Source organism: Lissotriton vulgaris, chromosome 5 (assembly GCF_964263255.1).
Source record: "Lissotriton vulgaris chromosome 5, aLisVul1.2, whole genome shotgun sequence".
Lineage (NCBI taxonomy): Eukaryota > Metazoa > Chordata > Amphibia > Caudata > Salamandridae > Lissotriton > Lissotriton vulgaris.
This window is the reverse complement of record NC_141693.1, coordinates 247,693,086-247,719,854: the sequence shown is the minus strand read 5'-3', so window position 1 is coordinate 247,719,854 and position 26,769 is coordinate 247,693,086. Positions and strand designations below refer to the sequence as shown.

Here is a 26,769-nt window from a genome sequence, read left to right as displayed (position 1 = left end):
TTTCCTATGCATTTTGTCAAATGTATGTCCATGGGTTGAGTGGCTATTTCGGGCCTCCTTTGCTGGCAGTTGAAGGGTCCCTGACTGAAACTCCGGTTGGCAAACACATTTTATTCCTTCAGAGCTCACAAACCTCTGACCTTCATCTTCAGTAGCGTGGCATCCACCATTCCTCGTGCAAAAAAGTAGAACTTTGGATGCAAAAAATTTAACATACGACAAGGAGCCTTAGTCAAATGTTGCCCCAGACTGAGATGTGCCAAAGAGAATTCCCTCACCACAGGTTATGGATCGAACTATCAAAATATTCAATCATTGCCCTCACGGGGACTATCTATGGTCCTCCCTAGACAATCTACAAATCATGGGGCTGTGGGACCTTCCAGGGTCCTACTAAGTCTTCAAGAAATATGTCAACAAAAGCGTGCATGCTCTATCTCTTCTTGAACATAAAAATACCTTTTAGAAGTGAGAGCATTCCTGGTTCATTATTCATTCCTACAAATCCCTATCGCAACAGACCTATTTAAGTTCTTGTTGGTCCTCCACTGCGAAAAAAAAATGTATGGACCTGCGCCTGGGAGACTTCTTTACCTTAACCTGTGTACAAAATGGCTACAAACAGCAGGTAAGAACCTCTTTAGAGGCTGTAACCAGGCCCCTGAAACCATCACGCATATTATCTGCATTTACTTGAAATTCCAGATGAGCGCTGCAATCATCTGAACTGCTGCTTCAAAATTGTGTGAGTACAAAACGCCAGCAAGCAGCAGCCATTTTGTTAGATACATTAACGATCATTCACAAGACAAACATACACGAAAATACTTTCCATAAAAACATTATACAATAATATAAAATAGGCATGACATAAAAACATATACTTCATCTCATATAAGAGCAACTATAAAAACAATCCCATTAGATCCTAAAAGCTTATTAGCCTTATTAATAAATTCTAAAATATAACATTTCTAAACCATACAAGTTCATATTCTAGTTCATCCCGTTAGATATCTTACTTCTTGTAAGCATGCTCATAGGTGCATCCCTAAGATTAAGGCTATGTCACATTATTTGTAATCCTACCATGTAAAATATATCATATTAAATTCTATTTATAATAACATTTTTAAAAGCATTGAGACAATGAATCTACAGTGCTACCTGCAGGATATATGTTTTTAAATGAATATTGACTATGTTTTTGAAATGACAATAAAGAGACTTTTAAAAGAAAAAAAACATAAAAGAAAAGCAGTTGTATCAATTTCTTGCTACTTAGTAATAGCTAGGGTCTTGACCCTAGAGCGCCAGGCATAAAGCAAATATCTTGATACAGAAAACACAATCCATTTTGTGGTATCAGATCTTAGCACTAGGACAGCTTCTACTGGTCGTGTAAAGGATAACATACGACATGCTGGAATTATCAACCTTTTTCTAACAGCATATGCAGGACAAATGAACATAAATGATCTATAGATTTAAGAGCAAAGGCTACACATGAGACACAGTGGGATTAAAGTTGCATGCATCCATTTGCTTTTACTGAGGTTTAAAGGTAAAGTTAAATCCTTGACCTGCGTCGCAAAAAAACTCTACAAGTAGAAACTTGACGAGGAAGTTAACTCATCTAGAGGAAAATAGCTAACCTCTCTCAGTAACTCAATAGTACTTAACTGCGCATGTCCAGGATGACCCTTATAAACAATTAAGCACTTTATGCCTATTGCATCTCACCTGCCTGCAATATTGAGAGCACAGTTTTACATGACTGATCCAAATCTTATTGTGTTTTATTTAAAAAGAAAATTAATCTTGGTGAACTTCATGGAATGTTTTTTATTAACTAAGCTTATAAACAAATAAATTGAACTGAATTGAAAAGCTTCAACATTACAGTTATCATGTTCACAACCGACCAGAAACATTGACCACTACAAACTATCTTTCATGCTGCCAACAACACTTTGTCCCCGAGCAACCAAGTGCAGTATCAAAGATCACTTATTTTCATGTTTTCAGTCCATAAAGAATCCTCCAAAATGTGTCATTCAAAGAATAAATTCTTTATTTTCTTTTATCCTCAAATTCGGAGTAACAGATTCTGAGAGATGATCCTGTGTAGTTGGTATCATCCAATGTAGCCAGACAACCGACACGTGTTTCGTCTTGGGGACAAATCAACCAATGACTTCCTCAGGGCAAACGATTCTATGGTAGTTTCGTCATTCAACTTGAATGTGTCAATGTACGGTCCCATATAATAATAATCTAAAGGCAGGTAAGTCCCGTTGGGTATGTTGTGTTCCAACGTCAGCCTAATCAAAGGTGGCGAATTATTCTTAAAAAGGACTAGTATTTCAGGTCCAATCTTTATATCACATAGAAGTTCGTTAGTCTTGTGTGGACTAAGGCTTGAGGTCCAGCAATAAATTAGAGTAGCAAGTCCAGGTCCCGGAGAGTGCTCCCGCCGTCTTTCGAACGCCGTCAGTGACCATTACAAACTATCTTTCAGGCGACTCCCTCCTCGCAGCACTGCAACAAACGTGAAACAACAGAGAATGATCAACACATGTTTTGTTGTGCAACTGACTCTCCAAGAGGTCACTCTCAAAGATGCAACAGAAATATAGCCAAGATAACTTTATTGAACAAGAACTGGATGTTTGCAAGAACAACACCTGGAAAATTTGCAAGCATTCTCTTGTTGACCATGTGTGAGAAGCCAGTGGCCTCCTTCCCGCTGTTCCCAGGTGTTCAGGGAGTTCAGGACAATGCTAGGTGATCTGTTACTTGCAGATACAACAAGTGTGGACCCTTCCAATCTGGCAGCACAATGTTGACCTTGTCCCTGTAGGACACCAGGTGAATCTAAAAAATAAGCCGACCTGAATAGAGATGAACATGGGACCCATCATGGATGACCTGGTGGAACAAGCAGTACATCAATGTGCTCTTTGGCAGGCAACTGACCACTGGCTTTACTCACAACTCTCTCCCTCTGGCTGGTGCCAATTCAATGCTGCTGAATAGTCACAATGGTTCTCATGCCCGTGGTACTTAGAGTAGCAAATAGGTCACAGTTCCACTCAAGCACTGTCCACATTGTACCATTTTTCAGAGTTTTTTTTATACCCCAAACGAATCATGCCGCACAACAATGTAATATCAAAGTGGAAACATGCCCAGGCTATGCAACAGCTTCTTGCATAAATCACTGGTCACTCCATACGATATACCTTGCAACTACTCCCTGCGCAAATCTCATACAGTCACTGGACCATCCCCCCAAGTCCGACCTCTGCACTTGAGAGAAACACCAACAGCAGAAGACAAGCAAACTTTGTATTGCCTGATCCCATACATACACGTTCTGTGCTAACCTCCTGTTGGCATTGTCCTTGTTTACCTCCGGGGCACTATGATTACCACCTTAGAAGATGGCAACAAGGAAAAAGGCCCACCTGTCCATGGCTCAAACCCTTGAGACAAGATCACCGCTCCATCCAACATGCCCTCTGAATTTCCATAGCCTACAAACTTACAGCTGGCAAAATGGTGGTGGGTGAAGGGGGAGAAGAGACTGGTCTCCGGCAACTTATTCTCAGCCAACACTCTCCTGCAGGTCCACCATCCTCAAAGCACATTGCATAATGAGTTAACCATAGATTACGTATAAATATTCCTGATGAAAGGCATTTATGACAATGAATTAGATCATTTCCATTTGAGAATGAGTTGTCACTAATCCTACAGAGTGTAAGACTACCTTCTGCAGTGTTTTAGGAGTTAGAGATGACAGGACCTTTTTGGTCCCTGGTGGACACCATAGAACAGTGACTTAAGTGCCTGGGTATGGGTGATGGAATTCATGATATAGAATGTTCAGTTAATCGTGGCACGCCGAGGCCCATGTGTGGTCTGATTATTTGCAAATACCTGGGGTGGGGAGGATGCTACACCTTCCTCATGAGGGACCATGAAGGATTGAATTACGAAAACCCTAAAGTATCGGCCAACATGCATAACCTTGCACAACTCCTTGATCCTAACATCCCCCATGGGACCATCTCCAATTCTGTCCTAATTAATAGAAGCCCAGGATGCCAAATGCACATACGTAAGATAACCTGCTTGCATGAACTTACCATTACACCTCCAAGCATATTGCCAATGCATCTGGACTTAGGGGATATGATCTCACTGTTAATTGGGGAAACAATCATGTACAAGATACGCTTTGGCATTCATAGGGGTGACTTTAGCCTGTTCTTTTGAAGGACAAGCATTCTGTCTCAATCTCGCAGAGTCCTCATCTCATCATCTGCTTCATCTTGTGCATGAATAATCTTGTACCCTATACCTTGTGTGTGACTGATTCTCTTTTGTGTGCCCTCCCTCTTTGGTGACTTACCTCTCTTATGAACCTAACCCCCAAGTCTCACGCACAAAGATGGCTTGTCACGCATTATTCTAAACTACACCTTTAATCCCTCAATCATGTTTTCCTTGTGCTTTACTTTACAGGAGCTGCACCCTGGGAAAGATCCTGCTACTTATGACCGGATGCCACAAAAAGGCTGCATAAAATGCCCCCCGGGTTAGTATCAACAAAGCAATATAGCGTTTCTTCATTGAACATGCCTGCAATGTGTTGGAATGTAGAGAAAGTATTGCAAGCTGGTAAGATAGCTTGATGGATTAATGTTGCTCGTGGTGTAACCAGGTGTTCAGTACAATCCTTATGGGAATCTCACAGATTTGTTGATTCACCTTCTCTCACTACAAATACTCCACCAACCACCTGAGACCAAAGTGAGACAACTGGAGACACAGCAAAAGAGGTATGGGAAGAGAGATAGATCCCTCTTTGAGCAGTTGTTAGTAACTGTGCATTACTTGGCAACTGTGATCACTGGCGGTTAGCAACTTCAGTAAGGGTAACATGCATTTTTATACTATATGCACGGGCTACATGGAGGAATAATAAGCTCTATCAGAGCACAATCCCTTACTTCTACCTCCTACTGTGATCTATTAACTGTCTTTCTACAATTTTGGAGTAATATTTATGGAAAATAGGCATGACCTATAATGACTCAATGAAGTACCGAAGACAGAAAAAGAATCACTATCCAATCACAACATTTAAGCATTCCAATAAAAGGTATGCAGGTACATGCATCAACCATTTTTTCGAGCGCAAATAGTGCGATTCGCAAAAATCGTCCATTTGCGCCCGCAAAAAGGGCATTTGCGATGCATGGAGGGTCAAGGCACTCGCAATTTCTCAAATTGCTATTGCATTTAAGGAATCACATTTTGCCATTCCTTAAATGCAATGCAAGAACCACTTTGAAGTAGCGATTTCACTACTAGGGGTCGCAAATTACCATGACGTTGAACTTCATGGTAATTTGCAAAAACTTTGAAAAATGCACTAAAGTGCATTTTTCAAAGTCTTAGGTTACACACACCCACACACATGTCCTTTGGACATGTGTGCGCGCAACATTTGTGCGCAGATCAATTTCAGGGGTGCAACAGGGTGTCATACGACACCCTTGCACCCTTGAAATTGCATGAGCAATTTGCGAGTACCTACTGTTACTCGCAAATTGCGCATGCAATCAGGGCTGGACTGGGAACCATAACCGGCCCTTGCAAAGTGCTCGAGAATAACATCAATGCACATACGATCCATTAATGCTCCCTGCCGAACATTTGCTACTGATGTGAGCTAACACAACACCGCTACCTCAGTGATAGGAGTATTTATATAGCACTTACTATCCCCGAAAAGGTGCTGAAGGGCTTTGTGTGAACGGGTAGCACGATATTCAGTGGGAGCCCAGAGTTAGTGATATAGGGGCATACTACCAAGCAATAGCGATAATTATCGCTATTGGCTGGTTAGAGACAAAAATGTATCGCCGACCTGCGGCGATTTCTATCGCAGATAAACCTTGGTATTACCAAGGTTTATCGCAAATGCGATAAAAATCGGCCACAATGCATGAATATCGCTGAAAAGTCAGCGATATTCATGCATTACCGAGCTAATGCTCTTAGCCATGTTATCCACCTCCCGTTGGATAACATGGCTAAGAACTGCTCAGGGCAGGTGTTAACTTTTGGAGATATTCGCGCTTAGCGCGAATATCTCCAGAAGTTGGTAATAGGAGATAGCGATGTTAGCGACTGTTTCCAGTCGCTAACATCTTGGCACGCCCACTTTGCATGTCATTAGTGATACATTTCTCTGACATGCAAAGTGGGGCCCAAGATGGTCGCTATCTCCTACTAACTGTCGCTAACTGGTGTTAGCGACAGCTAGGTAATAGGGAGATAATTTTATCTCCACTTTCTTGGCTTTTAAAGCCAAAAAAGCGGAGATAAACCCCCTTGATAATATGCCCCACAGTCATGCATTATGGTTGTGCTGTTTTGGTGCTCCACGTCTCATGCAAATGTATTTGCGCAATTCCATTATACACGGATGTTAAAATTGTTATGTGACCTGAGTTACATGGGGTTCTTCACCCCATTTGGGACTTTGACTTGCTTTTTAAATTTTTTTACATTTTTTACTATTCCACCATGGGTAATGTACATTTATACAGAAGCATCCACAGATAAGTAAACACACAAAGAAGCATTTTTAATCAGTGACAATGTCAAAATCAAAAAACAAACAGGAATACAGTACAGCACCGTATGGATAAGTTACAAAATATTACAGCGCCACCAAAATGATACACAAAACCAAAAAAATTACTCCAATGGATTTATATAATTGAGTTGTGCCTAGAGTGAGTTCAGCTCTAGTTTTCCAATCTATCACAGGTGCCCAGATCAGTGTCCTTAATTTCCTAACCTTTAATCCTTTCTTCTCATACAAACCCTTTTCCAAATTATAGATAGCTAAGAGTCCAGCTGGTAAGACGTGGGGAGCATAAGGTTTGCTTAATTTGGGGCGGTTGAAGACTTTTAATGTCCGAAAGCATTTCGGCAACAATGGGCGACCAGCGTGGACGTCTCAGTCAGGCGCCATCTTGTCTCCTGGGACTTTGACTTGCATGTGAATGCTACAGCTGCTAGTTAGTCCGCTAGTTGTCATGCCATTCATGAACAACTCTCCAGATCACTAGTTATGGGTGTAGATGAGTTGCAGTGGTATGTCAGTTAGGTCAATTAGAACTGCTATTTATGGTATTCTGAGGTTGTTTGAAGTTTTTGTAAAGAAGTCATATTTAAGTTACCCACAAACGTCTAAGAGTAAGGAGAAGATTTATTCATGCATGTAGAGTTTGTAGTTCATGCTTAGTGTGAGTAGTTGGTAGAGCATCTTGTAGATTTAGAATGCACTGGTCTTGCAGATTCTACATTTCTGTAATAATCATTCACAGTTGTCCCGCTGCTCACCAAACATGTTTCGTAGTTAGATAATAGTTTTCTCTGACTCGTCAAAGGTACCCTCATTTGATGTCCTTTACTGTTATGGGTGGTTGCATTATCCCAGTTTTCCTCGGTGGCTGATGTTGCCCTTGAGACAAGTGTTCTTGCAGCATCTTTTGCCTGGTGCATTTGCCGACAATGGCAAATAAAGGGCATAGTAGAGAGATTTCACCAGTCTTGACAATTTTATTCATTTAAAAGTTTTATAGAGCGTGAACCAGACCCGTGAGGGTATCAGAGCGCTTTACAAGATTGAAGCGTGGTATACAAAAGATTTAGGAGGGGAGGGTAACAGTGGGGTAAAAATAGGTAGATACAATATACAAGGAAAACAAGCAGTACAAAGTCCCGGATACCTTTTTGATAAAAACGACAGGTAGATACATTATACAAGAAGGCACGCAGTCTCAACTCTTGGGTGGGATGCCCAGGAGTGCAGGGTCGGTATTATCCGTAAAAGCCATGGATAATGCCGAGGTGGAGGGTGGAACAGGTCACTGAGGTAATTGTAATATGATCGTTATACGAGGAATTTGCTCATTAGGAAAGTTTTGGTCTCCTTTTTAAAGCGAGCTAAAGACGGAAGTCTTCTGATGGCGGGTGGGAGAGAGTTCCGAATTCTTGAGCGGCGCGAGAAGGCCCGATTGTCGTTTTCTTTTCTCCAGAAGCATGCTGGTTTGAGCAAAAGTTCTTTGGCAGATCAGGAGTTTTTGGCTCCTCCGGGTATCACGAGTTTCTGGGTGAGAAATGCAGGGGAGTTGGAGTAAAGAGCCTTGTGAGTAATGCATCTACTGCTTTGACCTCCTTGTTACCTAGATCCATCCCTAGAAGAGTTTAGTGTTGCCTCAACACTTCTCAAACCAAAAGGAAGTGATCCATCAAAAATCCTTTGTTACTTCTCACTGGCCACAAATCAAGGTTCCAGGAAGTCCATCCTGCGAAGGTTCCACTCACAGGAAGGCAAAGTCCTTAGTGAGGATCTAAATCTCCTTCCTTCAGAGAGGTTGGAAAGACTTCCGGAAGGAGGGCTACATCCTGTAACCAAATCCATAATACACATGGGCACTTGCAAGAGTTTGTTGTTGTTTCTTTTGGTGGTTGTCCCTCCATATCTTATTTGTTTCTTGAGGTGACAGATATAAGCTTATGGGTTTGCATCTTTAGAAGTACAGTTCTCAAGTTCTGTGCTAAATTAGCAAGTCTGTTTTGAGGATGCTATCATGGTGAATACGTCTTGATAAATTCAGACATGACTTGGGTTTCCTCGTTGGCACTGTCTGCAAAGGATGTCCAGCAATAAATCACTGACCCTGACTGGCAAGCCAAGCTGGAGGCTAAAACTATGAGCTGTTGCTCTTCCGGCCTGCTCTTCTCATTGCGAGCTATGATATTTTTCATCACGTATGTACTTTGCCATGTTGTATTTTCCTCATAATCGCATCTTCAAAGCGGCTTCACCAATGCACAATGTGTGTTGTGCTCACGTTATGATTCGTAAAAAGGTACAAAGACTGTGTTGTGAGTGATTGTTTTCTGGAGATTATACAATTCTTTCAAAGTGCAAGAGATACTGCAGTATCTTCTCAGCTGTACAAAGAACATTTAAATTCAAAAGGAATGTAACATCAGCAGGTGATGCTAAACAACCAAAATTCAGGGATAAACAGTCCTTAGAAAAAAAACATCTTGCTCTCGTTGTTTATATGCGTTGTTTTTTCAACAATAAAATAAGGGTATATTGTGAATATTTCCAGTATACAAAAAATTTCAAAAAAATACATTCACATGGAAGAAGAAGGGAGAGCTTAATTAATAAAACTGCACTAATTTGAAAATAACTTGAGACAAGCACTAGCGTAAAACATTTAACAATATCACAAATACAACCCTTTTGATCACAATGTAAAAGATATTTTATTGAATAATGTGCAGCCATTCATCTAAACTCAAAAGAGCTATCTGTTCCACCTCATGATAGTGCCCCCGTAAAGATACTGGAAGAACGTAGTTTCTTTTATATGAATATATATAACTGGTGCCCTAGTTACGCAGTTCGGAATGAGACCCGGGAATAGGTGGTACATGTTTGGGTTAAAGGATCTGAAGGTAAATCCTAGGAAAGGCTTTCCCAACTGGTACAAAGCAACGACATATAATAATAAACTTGAGTTACAAAAAACTTGAAAATGCAAAAAAGCTGAGATTCTTCTTTCTGCTGGAGCTTGCAATACTGGAGAATATAGGTAGCTGAAAACTCTTCTGAAGTTCTCTTCAGCCCTTTGATAACACTAGATAATCTTTCTTTCAAAAACTTTTATTCGATTGACATTTAGTAAATCATAAAAAGTACATCATAGAATACAGATGAAATTACTTAAAAACACAATGTTATTATACAGATAAAAACTAAATGTATGATAAAACCATTTTACAAGTTAATTCTAATAAACAAGGAATCAGGGAGACTATAACCCAATTTTACAGCGTATTTTCAAACATAATTTTAAGAAAAGAGCTAAGTTTTTGGCTACATATTGTGAGTCTAATAGCTGAAGTGCCAGAAAGGCTGGTTCTCAGCCCCATTTGTCGAAGGAGTGGGATAATCCAGCGCTTGCGAGGTTGCTCATAATATCGGCAGAACAAAGTTAGGTGGATGGTCGATTGAGGTGATACACCATCACACGGACATTTGGTCAGATCGTGGGACCAATTTAGCTCGATGGGGAAAGTAACAAGGCGGAAAAAAGAACTAAAACGAAACCTAGTTAGGACAAATTTTTCGTGGTTAGAAAGGAAAAAGGTTAAATACGGCTGGATACCAGGGGAGGTTTGGACCATTAGGATCTGCACATTTGTTGGCTTAGATACTTCACAAGTGAGGCGTAAATCCCTGAGATGGTTTAGACAGAGATTTTTCAGAGCACTTCTACTAATGTCAGATGTTGAGGAGGGCTCTGTGAAGTAGGATGTGCGGTTCAAATCCTTTAGAAAGTTGGAAACATACAGTAACCAGGGAATTTTTTTTCCAACTCGCCAAGGATAAACAATCAGATATCAAAGAACGGGTTAAGTGGCATTGGGGTTTGTTCCAAATACGGTGCCATAGAAGGATCGGCTGACATCTGATGTTGTCAGTTAAATAATCGATGCCTAGCTCGATATGGCAACCGTATATTGGAGCACTTTGAGGAAGTGCCAATAAGTATTTTAAAAAAACATTTTGGACCTTTTGTAATTCGTCTGCGGGAGCATAGCCCCAGACACCTGCGCCATAGGTTACTATGCTGTGACATTTGGCGTGATATATTTTAAGCCGGTTTACCCAATTTCCTTGAAAAGGAGACGAGAGCCGAAGTTGCTCTCTGATAGAGCAACTTTTTGCTTGCCACTGCTTGTTTCCATGATAACTGATCGTCCATTAGAATGCCTAAATAAGGATATTCCCTAGCACATTCCAATCTAACTTGTTCTATGTAAACAGGTTTGGAATTCTTTACCTTGTGCCCAATGTGCATAACAAAGGTCTTGCTTTTGTTAACTTTTAACCCCAGAGAGAGCATGAACTGACACTAGATAATCATTGTCAACTGTCTGCCAACTGGAATTAGTCACTAGAGTCCAGTAGTTCAGCAGAGCAGCATTGTAACTTACTTTAGGTCCTTGGGACCTCAGTGACCAGTCTGAAAATAGCTTCGAATTTCATGAATTCATCTCTTCTGAAGGTCACTTAATTCTGCAAAAAATTAATATGGTCAACTGTCCTTCCAAACAGCAGAGAGAGCCAATGCTATTAACCTCCCATTCATTGGGGGAATGACAAGAAGTTAGAGTGAAATGCATGTGAACAAAATCCTGTCAATGAATTCTCTACACATTGGCAAAAATGTGCACAAGCTATCGAAATGCAGAGATTGCTAATCTCATTACTTTCCCACAAACAGAATTCAAGACCTAATAAATCATCTTGAATTCTGTTATGAAGATGGGCATTCATACTAAATCAGAGGTTTTGTCTTCTAATCACTCTTTCATGTTGCTGTTCTGAATACATACTCTGCTGTCAGAAAACCACAAGGCCTCTCCTCCAAAGGGGAGTGTATGTGGGGTGGTATGGGAGGAGGCGAAATCTACATCGTTGTAGACAGGTGGCGATTGTTCCAGCCATAAAAAAATACAGTGTTCTTAGTTACTGCAAAACTCAACTATGATAGCAGCAGCCAACATTTCCAAAAGAGAAAAATGTATTCAGTGATGGGTAGGATGAGATTTAGGGCATTAATTCTTGGTTCCCACAAGACATCTGCATACCTGAAGCCTATTCCCAAGTTGTCTAAACATTCTAGACCCTTAGTGATCCAGTGAGTGGGTAAATATATTGGTAGGTCCCCAGTTCCTTAGAACAAGATCAGGAGGTACATTTTTGGCCTTCCCTTCTCTCCTGTGTAATTTCCTTTTATGTGCTTCCAGATTTTATTTGTAGTGTGTATAATCTATTATCATTAGGAAATCCGCGAATGCCTAACCATTTTCATTGGTCGTCGTCTCCATCTTTCTTCAGCCCTCATACGTCCATGGGTTTGTACAGCTATATAAAAGAATTATGATAATGTAGATGACAGTCTCTACAACTACACAATTAGAAATCAAATGGTTGTGGACTTCCTCTGTATACTCATGCATCAAATAGTTTGTTGGTTTGTGGACTAGCATTGTCGGACATCGCCTTTCATTCTGTGGAATTATGTGGCACTGATTCATTTTGAATGGAAAACATATTAGCAAAGGTTGAAATGGGAAAGTGACAATAATGGTATTTTATTTTGCAAAAACTAAGTTGAAAATAATATCGAAACAATGTTAATTTTCGTTATTGTCGTGTCTTTAAGTCAATCACAATGGGAAAGGTGCAAGGTGAGTAGTAAACCAGTGTTCGATTTTGGAATAACTTAAAAATGAGGTACCATAGGTTCTAGTAAATGTAGGTTGGGTTAGGTTTTGGGTTAGGATTAGCATTACTGTTTGAGTAAATGTAGGTTTAGAGAATGCTTGAGTGCGGAAGTTTCAATTAATGTGTTCCATAAGGAAAATTGTTACAACATTTTTGTTACAGCAGCAATTCACAATTTTGCTATAGAGGTTTGTCCAAAGAGTTTCTCCAGAAAAGATTTTCATTTACATCCATATTTTCAGTTTCCTCATATATAAATTTTCCGGAGCTAAGGTACATTGACAAATGTTCATATTGCTAACTGTTTTTTGGTGATTTGTTTTTATAGGCGATTGTTTTCTTGTGATATTACTCCAAGAGGTTTAAAAAGACCAAATGATGGACGGAATGCTGAACAATGTCAAACATTCACCACGTGCAGGATATGAGCCTAAATCCATTGTTTCTTGGCTCACCATGCCATTCCAGTTTGGACCTAGCCATGTGCCAATCAGTCTTGACCCTGCTCCCAGTGGGAACATCCAGGCCGAACTGCCAGGCAAGGTCCTCCCTGGACCGGTACAAGCATTCTAGGACGATTTCAGGGTATCAGCCCTCATCAGCCAGGCTAGCTTTAGTCTTGTGGCATTGCATGCACCCGACCCACATCTAGGCATACCTGTCCCACCTAGGGCGACAAACGCAAAAAGAAAAAATGATAGAAGGAATGCTGAACAATGTCAAACATTCACCCCCAGTCAGTTGCAGTCTGTGGAGGGAGTTCCATGGGGTGGAAAGGCGTGGTGGAGGAGGAGCAGGGTGGGGGGTGGTAAACACCACAATATGGATGATTGCAGGTAAGTAAACAATTAAAAGAATAAAACGAATTTTGTTGTGCGTCCTGCATTGCGAAATGCGATGCAGCGCGAGCTACGAAATTCGTTTTATTCATTTAATTGTTTTACTTACCTGAAGTCATCCATATTCTGGAGTTTTCTGCCCCCCACCCTGCCCCTACCTCGCCCCGCCTTTCCGCCCCACGGAACTCCCTTCATGGGCCGCAACTGCTCCCAGTATAGAGATATGGGTCTAAATCCATCATTTTTTTTCTCACCATGACATTCCAGTTTGGACCTAGCCACATGCAAATCAGTCTTGACACTGCTCCCCATGGAACAGACCAGCCCAAACCAAAGAAGTTTGTACCCCCGTTCGTGTTGCTAGCTAACTCCTATTTCTTAAAATGGAGAGGGTCTTATGGCAATACATTTTTTTCTATGTCTATCGTCTCAGTCTTACACTGTGGCCCTTCCTGGAGGGGACCTCTTGGTCTATCTCTTCAGTGGACAGTTGGGTCACCAGCCCTCTGGGCACCATTCAGAATTAAGGCAGCACAATGCAGGTTGATTTCTGGGTGGCGTGTACCCTTCCACAGCCGACACACTAATACCAAACCGCTTGTCAAGGGGGCCAGTGGAAGGGGATGATTATCATAGAGCAGAAGTTGAAGTTAAAAGACTTGTAAAGCGCCCGGTCACCAGGCGGTTTCTTGGTGCTGGGGACACAAACCCATAGGAATAGGAGGAGACAGCTTAGGACGAGAAGGCTCGTAAAAAGAGAAGGGTCTTGAGGGCTTTACGAAAGTCAAGGTAAGAGAAAGAAGACCTGACGGTGAAAGGGAGAGTATTCCAAAAGGTGGGAGCCAAGGTGGAGAACCTCAGGCCCCCGGATTTCTTTTTCCTGAAGCGGGGAACGAATAATAAAAGTTGTGTGGAAGAGCGTAGATCCCTGTTTGGGACGTATGACTTAATTTGGAAAATGATGAAAGCTGGCGCAGTTCCTGCTAAGGCCTGGAAGGTCATTCAGCCCATTTTAAAAAGAGCACGTTCTCGAATAGGTAGCCAGTGCAGAGTTTGCAGCAGGGGAGTGACATGATGGGACTTGGGGAGTTTGTAGATAAGCCGGGCTGCTTGATTCTGAATAAGTTGGAGGCGCCGGAGGTTGTAGGCAGGGGCACCAGTATACAGAATGTTGCCATAGTCAAGACATGACATGACCATGGCTAAAAGGATAATTTTGAGGGCAGAAAAAGAAAAAAAACGTGAGATCTTGCGAATTGTGCGGAGGGTCAGAAAGCAGGATGAAACGACAGAACTGATCTGAAAGTGCAGAGTAAGATTGGCGTTAAGTTTTATCCCCGGTGTTTTTACGGAGAGAGAGGGTGAGGGAGGGGTACCCAGGGAGGGAGGCCAAAAAAGAGGGGTCCAGGGACTGGAACTGCCACCTGTAAGCACTAATTCGGTTTTATCCGGATTGAGCTTAAGGTGGTTACAGTTCATCCAGTCCCTGATAAAAATCATGATAGATTGGAAATTATGATTAGAAGCCGGAGAAGAAGAATGATTGAAGATCAGCTGGAGGTCATCGGCATAATTGAATATTGTGACCTCCATTTGCTGTAAAGCAAAAATGAGAGGAAAGATATATAGATTAAACAAAAGAGGGGAGAGGGAAGAACCCTGTGGGACCCCACATTGAATGTTACGCGGGGGCGCCTAGAAGTCAGCCAGATGGACGGCCTGAGTGCGATTCTTCAGGAAGGAGGCGAGCCACGCCAGGGCGGGACCCCTAATTCCCGCCGCCTTGACACGGGTGAGAAGAATGGAATGATCAACCGTGTCGAAGGTGGCGGACAAGTCAAGGAGAACCAGCGCCTGTGGCAGATTGATATCCGCCCCCCCCTCTGAGCTCGTCCAAGACGGAGGGAACTACTGATTTGGTGGAATGTGACAGGCGGAAGCCAGCCTGACAGGGGGCTAGAAAGCAGCACTCCTCAATGAATGCACTGAGGACTTTGTTGACATGACATTCTAGGATCTTTCCCAGGAAAGGGAGGAGGGAAATGGGTCAATAGTTGGTGAGGGAAGTAGAGTCAGCTCCAGGTTTCTTCAGGATAAGGATTATTGTGGCCGATTTGTGTAAATCGGGGACAGTACCATGCATAAGAGAATTGTTGAGAAAAGATAGAGGGGGAGAGGGGCAGGCAGAAAAAATCTCTTACAGTATATGTACCGGGCAAATATCAGAAGGAGATCCTGATTTAACCCTAGTGAGTAGGGTCGAAAAAGTTTCCCCCCCATATTTTCCAAGGAAGGGGGCACAGCCCAGCAGTGTCATTAGGAAGCTTGTCCACTGCGCTATATGAAATATTCCATAATTATTGCAGGCTGCTGCCAGCCACTGGACTGCTGGCTATTGCCCAGCCATTGCCACGACTCACTTATGTAGTATGTGCCCAAAATCTTTAAAGAGCAGTTGATGGTGATTCTCATAACCTACCAAACCCTGTAATGTAGTAATTGCATCAACAGGGATACAAGAAGTAATTGTGCTTTTTAATTGTCCCAAACCATGGAGGCGGCCGCTTCCAGGAATTGACAATGTGCATCTGACTCAGCCTGGAGGGAGGGGGACAAAAACATCTGTGTTGCTAGGCACAACTGTCTTCTCACTCACGGTTTCTTGTTTTGTTTCCTCCCATTCGCAGGTGATGTTCAACGAAACGTTTGTCCTCAAGACATTAATCTGGACTGCAAGAGGCAGTGTGACCCTGGCCTCTATGTGGACTGGAGCGACACAAAGCCACACTGCCGGGCCTGTGTCATCTGTAGCAAAGGTACTGAGGGACCTTTGAATTCAGTGTGCTTGTCCGGTTTATTGCCATGATTCTTTATGTAACTTTAATACGTGTTTTTAGTGTTTTTAAATTGCACAGTCTGAAAAAGTGTTAGAATAAGACCAAATTGTTACTTATTTCTTCAGTTTCTATACCGTTGCCGAATAAAACATAAGAACGTGTCTTTCTATTCTTGTACACTTCATGGATTTCTTTTTTACTATGCATGTATTATCTTTTCTATTATGATAAGTAGTAAGTAAGTAAATATAGTTTATTGTATTGATCAATTGCTTACAATAAAAGAGTGATCATAGTATATATCATTTAAAATTATTAGTAGGTCTTCAGACAGAGACTCACAAAACGTTCTCAAAATCTAAATATCACAATAATGAATTAAGCACATTAGGCAATCTGTATTACATTTTTAATTTTAATTTGTTTTACATGCTGGCAGGTTTTCTGCAGGTGGCCAACATGACCAAACCAATCCTTTAAGTAGGCGGATTCAAAAGGCTTCATCACTGCAGCTACTATTTATAGTGACCAGTGGGCCCACCACCCAAACATTTAGTTTCTTTAGAGGCCCAGAGATATTTGTGCTTATTGTTGGTCTTATAAATGGTGGTCTTATGTTTGAGAAAAGTTATGTCATAAATACGTCTTATGAATTCTGAGTAAGATGACGGTGGAGTGAGCTTAACCAGTGTTAGATTTGGGGGTCTCTAGTTGGCACAGGTAGGTACTTGTGACAAATAGGGACCCTTTTCAGGTCTCAGGTGCAACTCCTCCCTCCCATCTAGATGCAGCTCTCTCTATTCACCACTGGGCTGACTCATCCGTTCTCTTGGAATCCCCAGCCCTGTCACTCAAACTCTAGACAAGGAATACACAACCTAGCAGAGGCAGGCCTGGATAGTTAGACAAGAAAATACCTACTTTCTAAAGGTTGTATTTTTTTCAAACACAGAATGTTCAAACCAACTTCACTAAAAGATGTATTTTATCATTCTGAGTTCAGGCATACTAAACTCGAATGTCTACCGTGTTCCCTGAGTCAGTTAGGGTTATGAAATGTAATAATCTGACTGCCCATTCTGGCCTATTGAGAACAGGTAGCCTTGCAATAGTGAAAAAAGAAAATGGCTATAATTCACTGTTAGGACATGCAACACACATCAGGGTTTGTCCTACCTTATGCTTACAATCCACCGTGCCCATGGCCCTACCATAGGGGTGTCTGATATGAAGAAAAGGGAAGGTTTAGGGACTAGCAAGTGGGTGCACTTGCCCAGTCAGCATGGCAGTACCAGACTGCACACAGGCTCTGCAATGGCAGGCCTTAGACACACTTTTACAGGCTGCTTCTGTGGGTGGCAAAACCAGTGCTGCAAGCCCACTAGCAGCATTTGGATTACCAGCCCTGGGCACTCCTGGTGCACTGTACTAGGGTCTGACAGGTAAACCAAACCAGCCAATCATGGAATCACCAATTCATACATTAATTTATAATAGGGAGAGCATATGCACTTTAACACTGATCAGCAGTGGTAAAGTGCCCAGGGTCAGGAAATTAACAAAAACAGGTCAGACATAATAGAGGAGGAGAAGGATGACCCTGCAAAAAGGGCCAAGTCCAACAACCAGCATTTTCTCCTCTCTGACGCGCCTTCGCCCCGGGCCTTTCACGCATAGCTGCCAAGGTTTCAGATTGCTATGTGTGACATTTTCATAATTTCAGGGTAATTATGAGTGACATTTCAATGATTATGAGTGACATTTTCTCACAAGCAAAATCAAGCAATGAAGACGAGGGAAACATATGAATATCAGACATTTTCACACATTTGAGCAATGAGAAACTCTAATAAGATCTTAAAACTGCAGCAATGCACCAGAAATGGAAGGGCACTAACAAGAGACAGATTGCGTGACTGCAGGGCAAGCAGCATGGCTGCCAAGTTTTCAGATTGCTTATGTGTGACATGTAAAGGGTATTAGTGGACTTATGAATGACATTTAACTGGCAAATGTGTGACACCTAAAGTGAACACTTTCTCTTGAGCAAAACCAAGTAATGAGGTGCATGGAAAGAGATAAATATCAGAACGTATACACGAGAAGTTCTAATAATATCTTGCAACTGGAGCAAAACCCCTGAAATGAAAGGTTACACTTGCTTTATAATGAACTTTAAATGTCTGCACATTTTGTGGCAGACTAGCTTATACTATGTGTAATACAATTTTAAAATAATGTGCATATTTATGTGCTTACAGTCGCAGGCTGTGTCCTCTTAGCACTATAATATAAATGTAACTAGCCACTGCTGAGCCAAGAAGGACAAACTTCTTTTCCTCTCCGGTTATAGCTGCACTGAGCTGGAAATTGCCAGACATCATTCATCGCACTTATAACATAAATACTATTTGTCCTGTGCATGAACAAGTATACACTCCGGCTCTGCCTGAAATGAACGATGTACACTAACTGGCATTGTGGCCTAGTATTGTTAAGCAAATGCTGCAGAGATCAATTGAACTTTGCAGTACAGAGCCTGTAGACCCAGAATACATGAATGATTCACATGACTTCTGTTGGCAAACAAGTGCTTGGGGAGTGTATGTACCAGGATGAGCGCTTAACCTCTTAGTTTCATCTTGGGGATGAACTCTTTGGTTGGTTGGGCACGGGGTGCCAAGGAGGCACTGGTTGCAACAGTAGGCTGCAGTTAAAGGGTGTCACCAGAGACTCAGAAGCAGCATTTGTCTTCACTCAGAAGTGCTTTTTTTCTGGCTGACTGGCTAGTAGTGGCCAGGGCTGGACTGGCCATAGCGGGCACTGGGCATTTCCCCGGTGGGCCACCATGGTGGGGGCCAGTTTTGGGGCCCCTGTGGGGTCGTTTTTGTTACCGGGGAGCGTAAATATTGGACCCTTGCAACAAAATCGTCCGAAACCGGCCCTAACATAGAGCTCGGCTGTACTCCCTGTCCCCCGCTTCAGGGAGGCCCGGCCGAGCAGTTTACCAGAGGCAGTTTTGATTCCCAGTCCGGCACTGGTAGTGGCACTTCTATTATTTAGTGCTCTTCACCCGGCTGCCTACATGCCAGCAGGGAGATCAGCAAAAAGCACAGTTGATGGACAGAATGCAAAACAACATTCACCCCAGTACAAAGATCTGGGCCGAAATCCATCGTTTTTTTGCACTCCACACCACTCTATGTCAGACAATGGCTATATGCAAATCAGCCTTGACCCTGTGCCTCATGGGAACAGTCCAGCCCGAACTACCAAGCCATGCCTTTCCTAGACCGGAATCAAGCATCCAAGGACCGGTTTCTGGCTATCAGCCTTCTTCAGCTTGGATAGCTTGACTCCAGTGATGTGGAGAGTCTGGGACTCACATCTGAGCATACCCAGCCCACTCGGGGTGACAATTGCAAAAAACACAGTTGATGGACAGAATGCAGAACAATGTCTTACATTCACCCCAGTACAAAGATCTAGGCCTAAATCCATAGTTTTTTTGCACTCCACACCACCCTAGGTCAGACAATGGCTATATGCAAATCAGCCTTGACCCTGTGCCTCATGGGAACAGTCCAGCCCGAACTACCAAGCCATGTCTTTCCTAGACCGGAATCAAGCATCCAAGGACCGGTTTATGGCTATCAGCCTTCTTCAGCCTGGATAGCTTGACTCCAGTGATGTGGAGAGCCTGGGACTCACATCTGAGCATACCCAGCCCACTCAGGGTGAACATTGCAAAAAACACAGTTGATGGACAGAATGCAGAACAATGTCTTACATTCACCCCAGTACAAAGATCTGGGCCTAAATCCGTCGTTTTTTTGCACTCCACACCACCCTAGGTCAGACAATGGCTATATGCAAATCAGCCTTGACCCTGTGCCTCATGGGAACAGTCCAGCCCGAACTACCAAGCCATGTCTTTCCTAGACCGGAATCAAGCATCCAACGACCGGTTTCTGGCTATCAGCCTTCTTCAGCCCGGATAGCGTGACTCCAGTGATGTGGAGAGCCTGGGACTTACGTCTGAGCATACCCAGCTCACTCGGGTGAAAATTGCAAAAAACACAGTTGATGGACAGAATGCAGAACAATGTCTTACATTCACCCCAGTACAAAGATCTGGGCCTAAATCTATCGTTTGTTTGCACTCCACACCACCCTGGGTTAGACACTGGCTTTATACAAAGGGAGATCAGAGCACCAATCCCCCTAACTAAACCAACTTACTGTAACTACAGAAATGAGTTTCTGCGGGCAAGGAGAGATACAACAGAGTTACAGGGCTCTCTCGTGCAGTTCTGTCTCGTCCTCCACAGTGGCAGTAATTACTACAATGGACCACCTGTGAGCCTGTTGTACACAACGGTTGCACAATCCGCATGGCACCGCTTTGAAGGATGGGCACTATCACAGCACAACCTCTCACAGTGCGCCTCATGATGCAGCATCTCTGCCATTTGCACCAATGACGTGCAGCTGCAAGCTCAGCTGGGCCCAGAAAAACAACGGAAGGCGCCGGATCCACATGAGGTTGAACCCAGCACATTGTCATTTGTTTTAGCTGTGGGGCGGACATTGCAGTTGTAAGCCTGAGTGTCAGCCATAGCACTACAGCTAGCAGTCTCTGGAGACACCACATACTACTGCAGGGAACAACCTGCCTCCGCATTGGGAATGCTGGGAGATAACTGACTGTGAAATGCGACAGCTCGATGGAGGGCACACTACCTAGAGCTGATACCTGTTGGTAATGCCCTAAGGGAAGAAATCACAAAGTGTTAAGCCGATCATAGGTTTCTTTTAGAAAACGAAGGGCTCTGGCCAAGATCACACTACTCCACCAGCCACCATGACAGCTAAAAGCACTCCTCTAATGAAGGAAGATCTTAAGATATGCCCCATGGAGATGCAAAAAGATATGTAGAAAACCTCCCAAACCCAAAATGTGTGGGAGGAGCTAGGGAAAGATGTTTCAGACATCAAGAATGGCCTACAAGTGAGGGGACAATGCATGGGCAGGACCGAGGAATTCATGGCAGGCAAATGAAACAGACCACGTGGTTACAACCACTATATGCCACCTATCATGTCTCCTGGTTGATGAATAAATGCAAAGATCTAGAGAACTGTTCTAGATGAGATAATATATGGATCCGTAACCTGAAGGACGATACAGAGGGAGACAACAAGACAACATATGTTAGGGAACTGTTCAGAGTGGTCCTCCAAGCAGATACCGACCAGCACATAGACATACAGAGAGCAAACAGAATGGGGTGCAGGAACCAGGAGACAAAAGACAGATCAAGAGACATTGTAGTAAAACTCTCTAGTTTCTTCATAAAGAGCTCATAATGGTAATGGCCTGCAAATTAAATATATTAAGGGGACAGTGAGGTCTATCTGTTCCAGGATCTTTCTGCCGCTGCCCTTGAGAAACACAGATAATTAATAGTGGTGATGGCATAACTAAGGGGGAAACAAGTTTGCTACCACTGGTTGACACCTGAAGACCTCCAGTTTACTTAGAAATGCACCAAAACACAATCCGAACCCCTAAGGAAGAGAGGACTACTGGGCTTATAGGATGACAATGGTGAGAGAAGGGTGACCACCGCGCAAGGAACTGAGAGCATGGGGGAAACCCACACTCATGGTGAGATTGAATAGACGGAAATGCCTACCCCTTAAGGGAAACTGGTTAAAAGACTACTAGCTAACTACTGACCCAATCGGGGGTGGCAGGCGGAGATCTAACAGCAACTTGCTGAAGTGCTGCAATTAAAATGCTAGAGGGACTGTTTATACAGGGAAGAGCTGAATCGCCATGGCAATTAATCACACAATACCTCAACATACCTGAGGAGAGAACAGGAGAGTGAGTTCACAGCACAAGGAAAATACAAAGGGCAGGGGTAAGATAGAAACAGGGGTTCGGAGGGGAGAAGAAGGGGATGATGGGAGATGGTAACATGGCCATCAACGCACAAAACAACAATACTATACAGGCCGACTTTAGTTGGACAGACCTTGGTCAAGGAGATAGGATACGCGATCACATTAGCACAGGGAACTGGGATACCTATAACAAATGGGAGACAAATGTTTTGTTATTCGGTTGACTGTTACTATTTTAGGAACCACTCAATACAAGACATTCAAGCTGGGAAATGCAAGGGTCGGGGATCTCCGGGGCCATTATGTCCAAGACACCATCATTAAGATCATCTCTTTAAATGTTAGGGGACTTAACTCGTCACGTAAAAGATGTATGTTCTGGCTCTACCTTAATCACCAACAGGTCGAAATCATATTCTTACAAGAAACGCATCTCTTGAACATGAAACACAAAAACTATCCTTCGCAATACTTGGCATCAGGAACCACCAAGACAGCAGGAGTAGAGATATTAATTAGGAGGGACCTTCCCATTCGTGGTACAACGAACCAAACGTGACAAAGATAGTAGGAGCTTTCTACTATAAGTTCTCATAGACTAATTACCCCCATTGCTTGTCAATATATATGCACTAATTCACAACAAGAGGCATTCTCTCCCAGATTCTGCTGTCACTGATAGCCCTGCAGCAGAAAGAATAATCATTGAGTGGGGGATTTCAATTTGATCTGCGGCCCTGAGCAAGATATGTCGCCCCACAACACACAAACAGGGAGAGAGGCCTCCAGCTAATTCAAGATATGATTTGCAGATCTACGCCTGATAAATTTCTTGCGACATACTAACTAAGTCTGGGCGGTGAACTCCGCTCCGCTTGCGGAATTTGTGGAGTTGTATGCCCTCCGCATTACGCGGAGCTCACGAAGTTAAGAAAACTACGCTCCGCTACGAGTTTTTTCCCTCGCTCGCGCTCATCAATGTCAAGTTGGCAGGCACGAGTGAAGAAATTCCTCCTCCCGGCGAGATTTTTCCTCGTTCGCGATCGTCAAAATCAAGTTGGCGAGCGCAACCATGGAAAATCAACCTCCCGGCAAGATTTCTCAACGTGGGCGGTCAGATTTCTCATTGCGAGTGGTCACACATGCTCGTGACTGCTCACATTCAGAAACTGCACGCCGGCGTTGAGAAAACTGCTGCTTGAGTAGAAATCTACTCGAGTGGCAGAAAGGAAGCAGTGCCCGTTTATGCTGTGCATGGTGCCGTTGCACCTGGCACTGAAAATCACTGGGAACTGCATATATCAAAGAAACTCCGCCACTTGCGGAGCTCTGCATAGCGTGGCAGAGGTTTTTTTGCACTTCCAGGTCTTCCACATAGCGGAACCCCGCGAGTTCCACCCAGGCTTAATACGAACCTCAGTAATGAAGGCTACATGTTTTACTCGCATGTTCACAAATCATACCCCTGAATATATACAATCTTTATCTCCCGAGATTTAATGCGCATAGTAATAATCATATGGGAGGGGACACTATCTTAGATCATAGCCAAGTGGACTTCATACTGGCAGACTTTAGGGCGGGCAACAGACACAGAGTTTGAAGGTTCCCCCTGATATACTATGAGACAATGCTATAGGGAAGAATTAGTTTAAAAACTACGCAATTACTTTATGGAAAACAAACCTGGAGACTCCTCATATAAAACCCACTGGGACATGTTTAAAGCAACTTTCAGGGGTGTAGCCATCTCTTTGACAAGCCTTTAAATGCAGGAATACACGACTCAGGGAAGGCCAGCTTCTGCAGGAGTTGGAGTGAGCAGACGATGCGCACAAACGCTGTCCCAATAGGCAATTGGAAAGGGAAAGGAATACACTTCAATCAATCAATCAATCAATCAATCATATGATTTGTAAAGCGCACTACTCACCCGTGAGGGTCTCAAGGCGCTGGGGTGGGGAATGCTGCTACTGCTTGAAAAGCAAGGTCTTGAGGAGTTTTCTGAAGGTCAGCAGGTCTTAGGTCTGCAGTAAATGGATGGGGAGGGTGTTCCAGGTCTTGGCGGTGAGGTGGGGGAATGATCTGCCGCCAGAGGTTGCTCTTCGGAAGCGGGGTACTGTGGCGAGGGCGAGATCGGCAGAGCGGAGCTGGTGGGTGGGGGTGTAGAAGCTGAGTCGTCTGTTAAGGTACGTTGGTCCGGTGTTGTAGAGTGCTTTGTGTGCATGGGTGAGAAGCTTGAAGGTTATCCTCTTGTTGACCGGGAGCCAGTGCAGGTCTCTCAGGTGGGGTGTGATGTAGCTGCAGCGAGGGATGTCGAGGATCAGGCATGCAGAGGCGTTCTGGATGTGCTAGATCCATCTCTCAGTTTGCCTGAGGCTCCTGTGTAGAGCGCGTTTCTGTAGTCCAACTTGCTGCTGTCGAGAGCCTGGGTGACCGTTCTTCTCGTTTCCGTGGGGATCCACTTGTAGATCCTTCGGAGCATGCGGAGGGTGCTGAAGCAGGAGGAGGAGACAGCGTTGACCTGTGTAGTCATGGAGAGGGTGGAGTTGAGGATGACCCCTAGGTTGCGTGCGTGGTCGGTGGGTGTTGGAGCGGTTCCCAGTGCGATCGGCCACCATGAGTTATCCCAGGCCGAATGGGTGGATCCGAGGATGAGTACCTCCGTCTTGTCCGAGTTCAGCTTCAGTCGGCTGTTCCTCATCCATTCAGTGATGGCCTTCATTCCTTTGTGAAGGTAGTTTTGGTAGTGTGGGGGTTCTTGGTGAGTGAGAGGATCAGCTGGGTGTCATCGGTGTAGGAGATGATGTTGAGGTCGTGCCAACAGGCGACGTGGGCGAGCGGTGCCATGTAGAAGTTAAACAGAGTTGGGCTGAGGGATGAGCTCTGGGGTACGCCGCAGATGATCTCAGTGGCTTTGGAGCAGAAGGGGGGAAGGCGGACGCTCCGTGTTCTGCCGGAGAGGAAGGAGTCCAGGGCCTTCTCTTGGATCCCGGCGTTGTGGAGGCATGTTCATAGTGTGTGGTGGCAGACCGTGTCGAAGGCGGCTGACCAGTCCAGGAGGATGAGAGCCGTTTCTCCGTTATCCAGCAGGGACTTGATGTCATCTATGTGGCGGGGATGAGGGCAGTCTCGGTGCTGTGGTTGCTGCGGAGCCCGGACTGGGAAGGGTCCAGGATGTTGTTCTCCTCAAGGTAGCAGGTCAGTTGTTCGTTGATGGTCTTCTTGATGACCTTTGCCGGGAACGGGAGCAGGGAGATGGGCCGTAAGTTCTTGAGGTCCTTGGGGTCCGCCTTGGGTTTCTTGAGTAAGGCGTTGATCTCGGCGTGCTTCCAGCTCTCCGGGAAGGTTGCTGTCTTGAAGGAGTTGAAATGACTTTCCGGAGATGGGGTGCGATGGATGTGCTGGCTTTGTTGAAGATGTGGTGTGGGCTTGGGTCTGACGGAGATCCGTAGTTGATGGTGTTCATGATCTTGATGATGTCGTCGTCGTTGATGATGGTCCAGGAGAGCAGGCGGTTGGTGCAGATGGTGGTCGTGGGGGCGGAGGTCTCAGTGGTTGTCGGGGCGGTCAAGGCATTGAAGCTGTCGTGGATGTCTGCGATCTTGCGGTGGAAAAAGGTGTCCAGTGAGTCAGGGGCAGCTTAGGAGTGAAAAGGTGGAGACTTTATGAAAAAGGGAACAATGCACACAAAATAGTGGCCAGCCGACTTAGATCACAAAAAAGGAGAGGATATTACCCTGTGCTGCGCAGATCTGATGGTAGAGATGTCAAAGACGAGGACGGAAAACATGATATTTTCTTCTACCATTAAAAAACTCTCTATACCTCAGACAATGAGGACCCAGACGCTATAGCTTCCTACCTTAATGACCTCCCATTCCCTGCGGTTTCCGCCGACTGGAAAAACCTACTGGAAGCAGGGGCTGCTCCTCCGTTAAGGTGGAGGAGCGTCGTCCCACTTAAAAATTGCACCCAGTTAAAGTTAATTTATTACCATTTTATGTTTTAAAACCTCGTTCCGAGCCGAGCGTCAGGACAGGGGGGCTGGGCTTTCTGATTTCTGCTGCTGCCAATCACACAGCAGCAGAAAGCAGTGATGGGGGCACTTTAAGTTTAAAGGGTGCATGTCTGTTTGGCCGGCCGTCTTGCAACGGCCTGCCAGACATGCACATTTTAAACCTCTCTAAACCAGCTGTCTTACTCAGCTGGTTTAGAGACAGCATCGGGCTCCAGCATCCTTGGGAGCACCGAAGGAGACCGCTCCCTTCAATGCTGGCGCTTCTTTCATGCTGCATGAGAGCAGCGCCAGAATTGGTTGCTGCAATTTCCTGGTTCCCGCGTTGGAGCCTGCCTGCCTGGAGCGAGGAGGACGTTGATAGAGCGCATATAAGCAGAATTATTTTAATGGTGGATACTGGCAAACTGTGTGCAGCCACAGGCTCTTGTTCAGGTAAATGGAGTCCCCACCGATAAATTCACACTTCACAAGGGCTCGCTCCAGGGGTGCCCATTATCACCCCTCTTGTTTGTGTTAGCAATCAAGATATTTGCAATGCGAATACGTTCCCACCCCGACGTCAGGGGAATTACCTTTTTTTTAAGGGGTGGGGTGCATTATATCAGCTTATTTGCGGATGATGAATTATTGATCCTATTCTTTGGACAATGATGACCCGGACACTATAACTCCCTACCTCAGTGACCTGCCCCTCCCTGTGGTCTTCCTAGACTGGAAAAACCTACTGGGGATCTCCACGCAGGAAGT

General features: G+C 44.1%; 1 protein-coding gene across 1 annotated transcript in view; it reads left to right on the top strand.

The window, feature by feature from the left end:
* Window positions 1-26,769, top strand: part of TNFRSF8 (TNF receptor superfamily member 8) — a 256,447-nt gene that overhangs the window by 72,647 nt on the left and 157,031 nt on the right. The window contains exons 2-3 of the mRNA XM_086921280.1: window positions 4,534-4,606; window positions 15,939-16,067. Coding sequence (XP_086777406.1) covers window positions 4,534-4,606; window positions 15,939-16,067 — 202 coding nt within the window. The remainder of the gene's footprint in view (window positions 1-4,533; window positions 4,607-15,938; window positions 16,068-26,769) is intronic.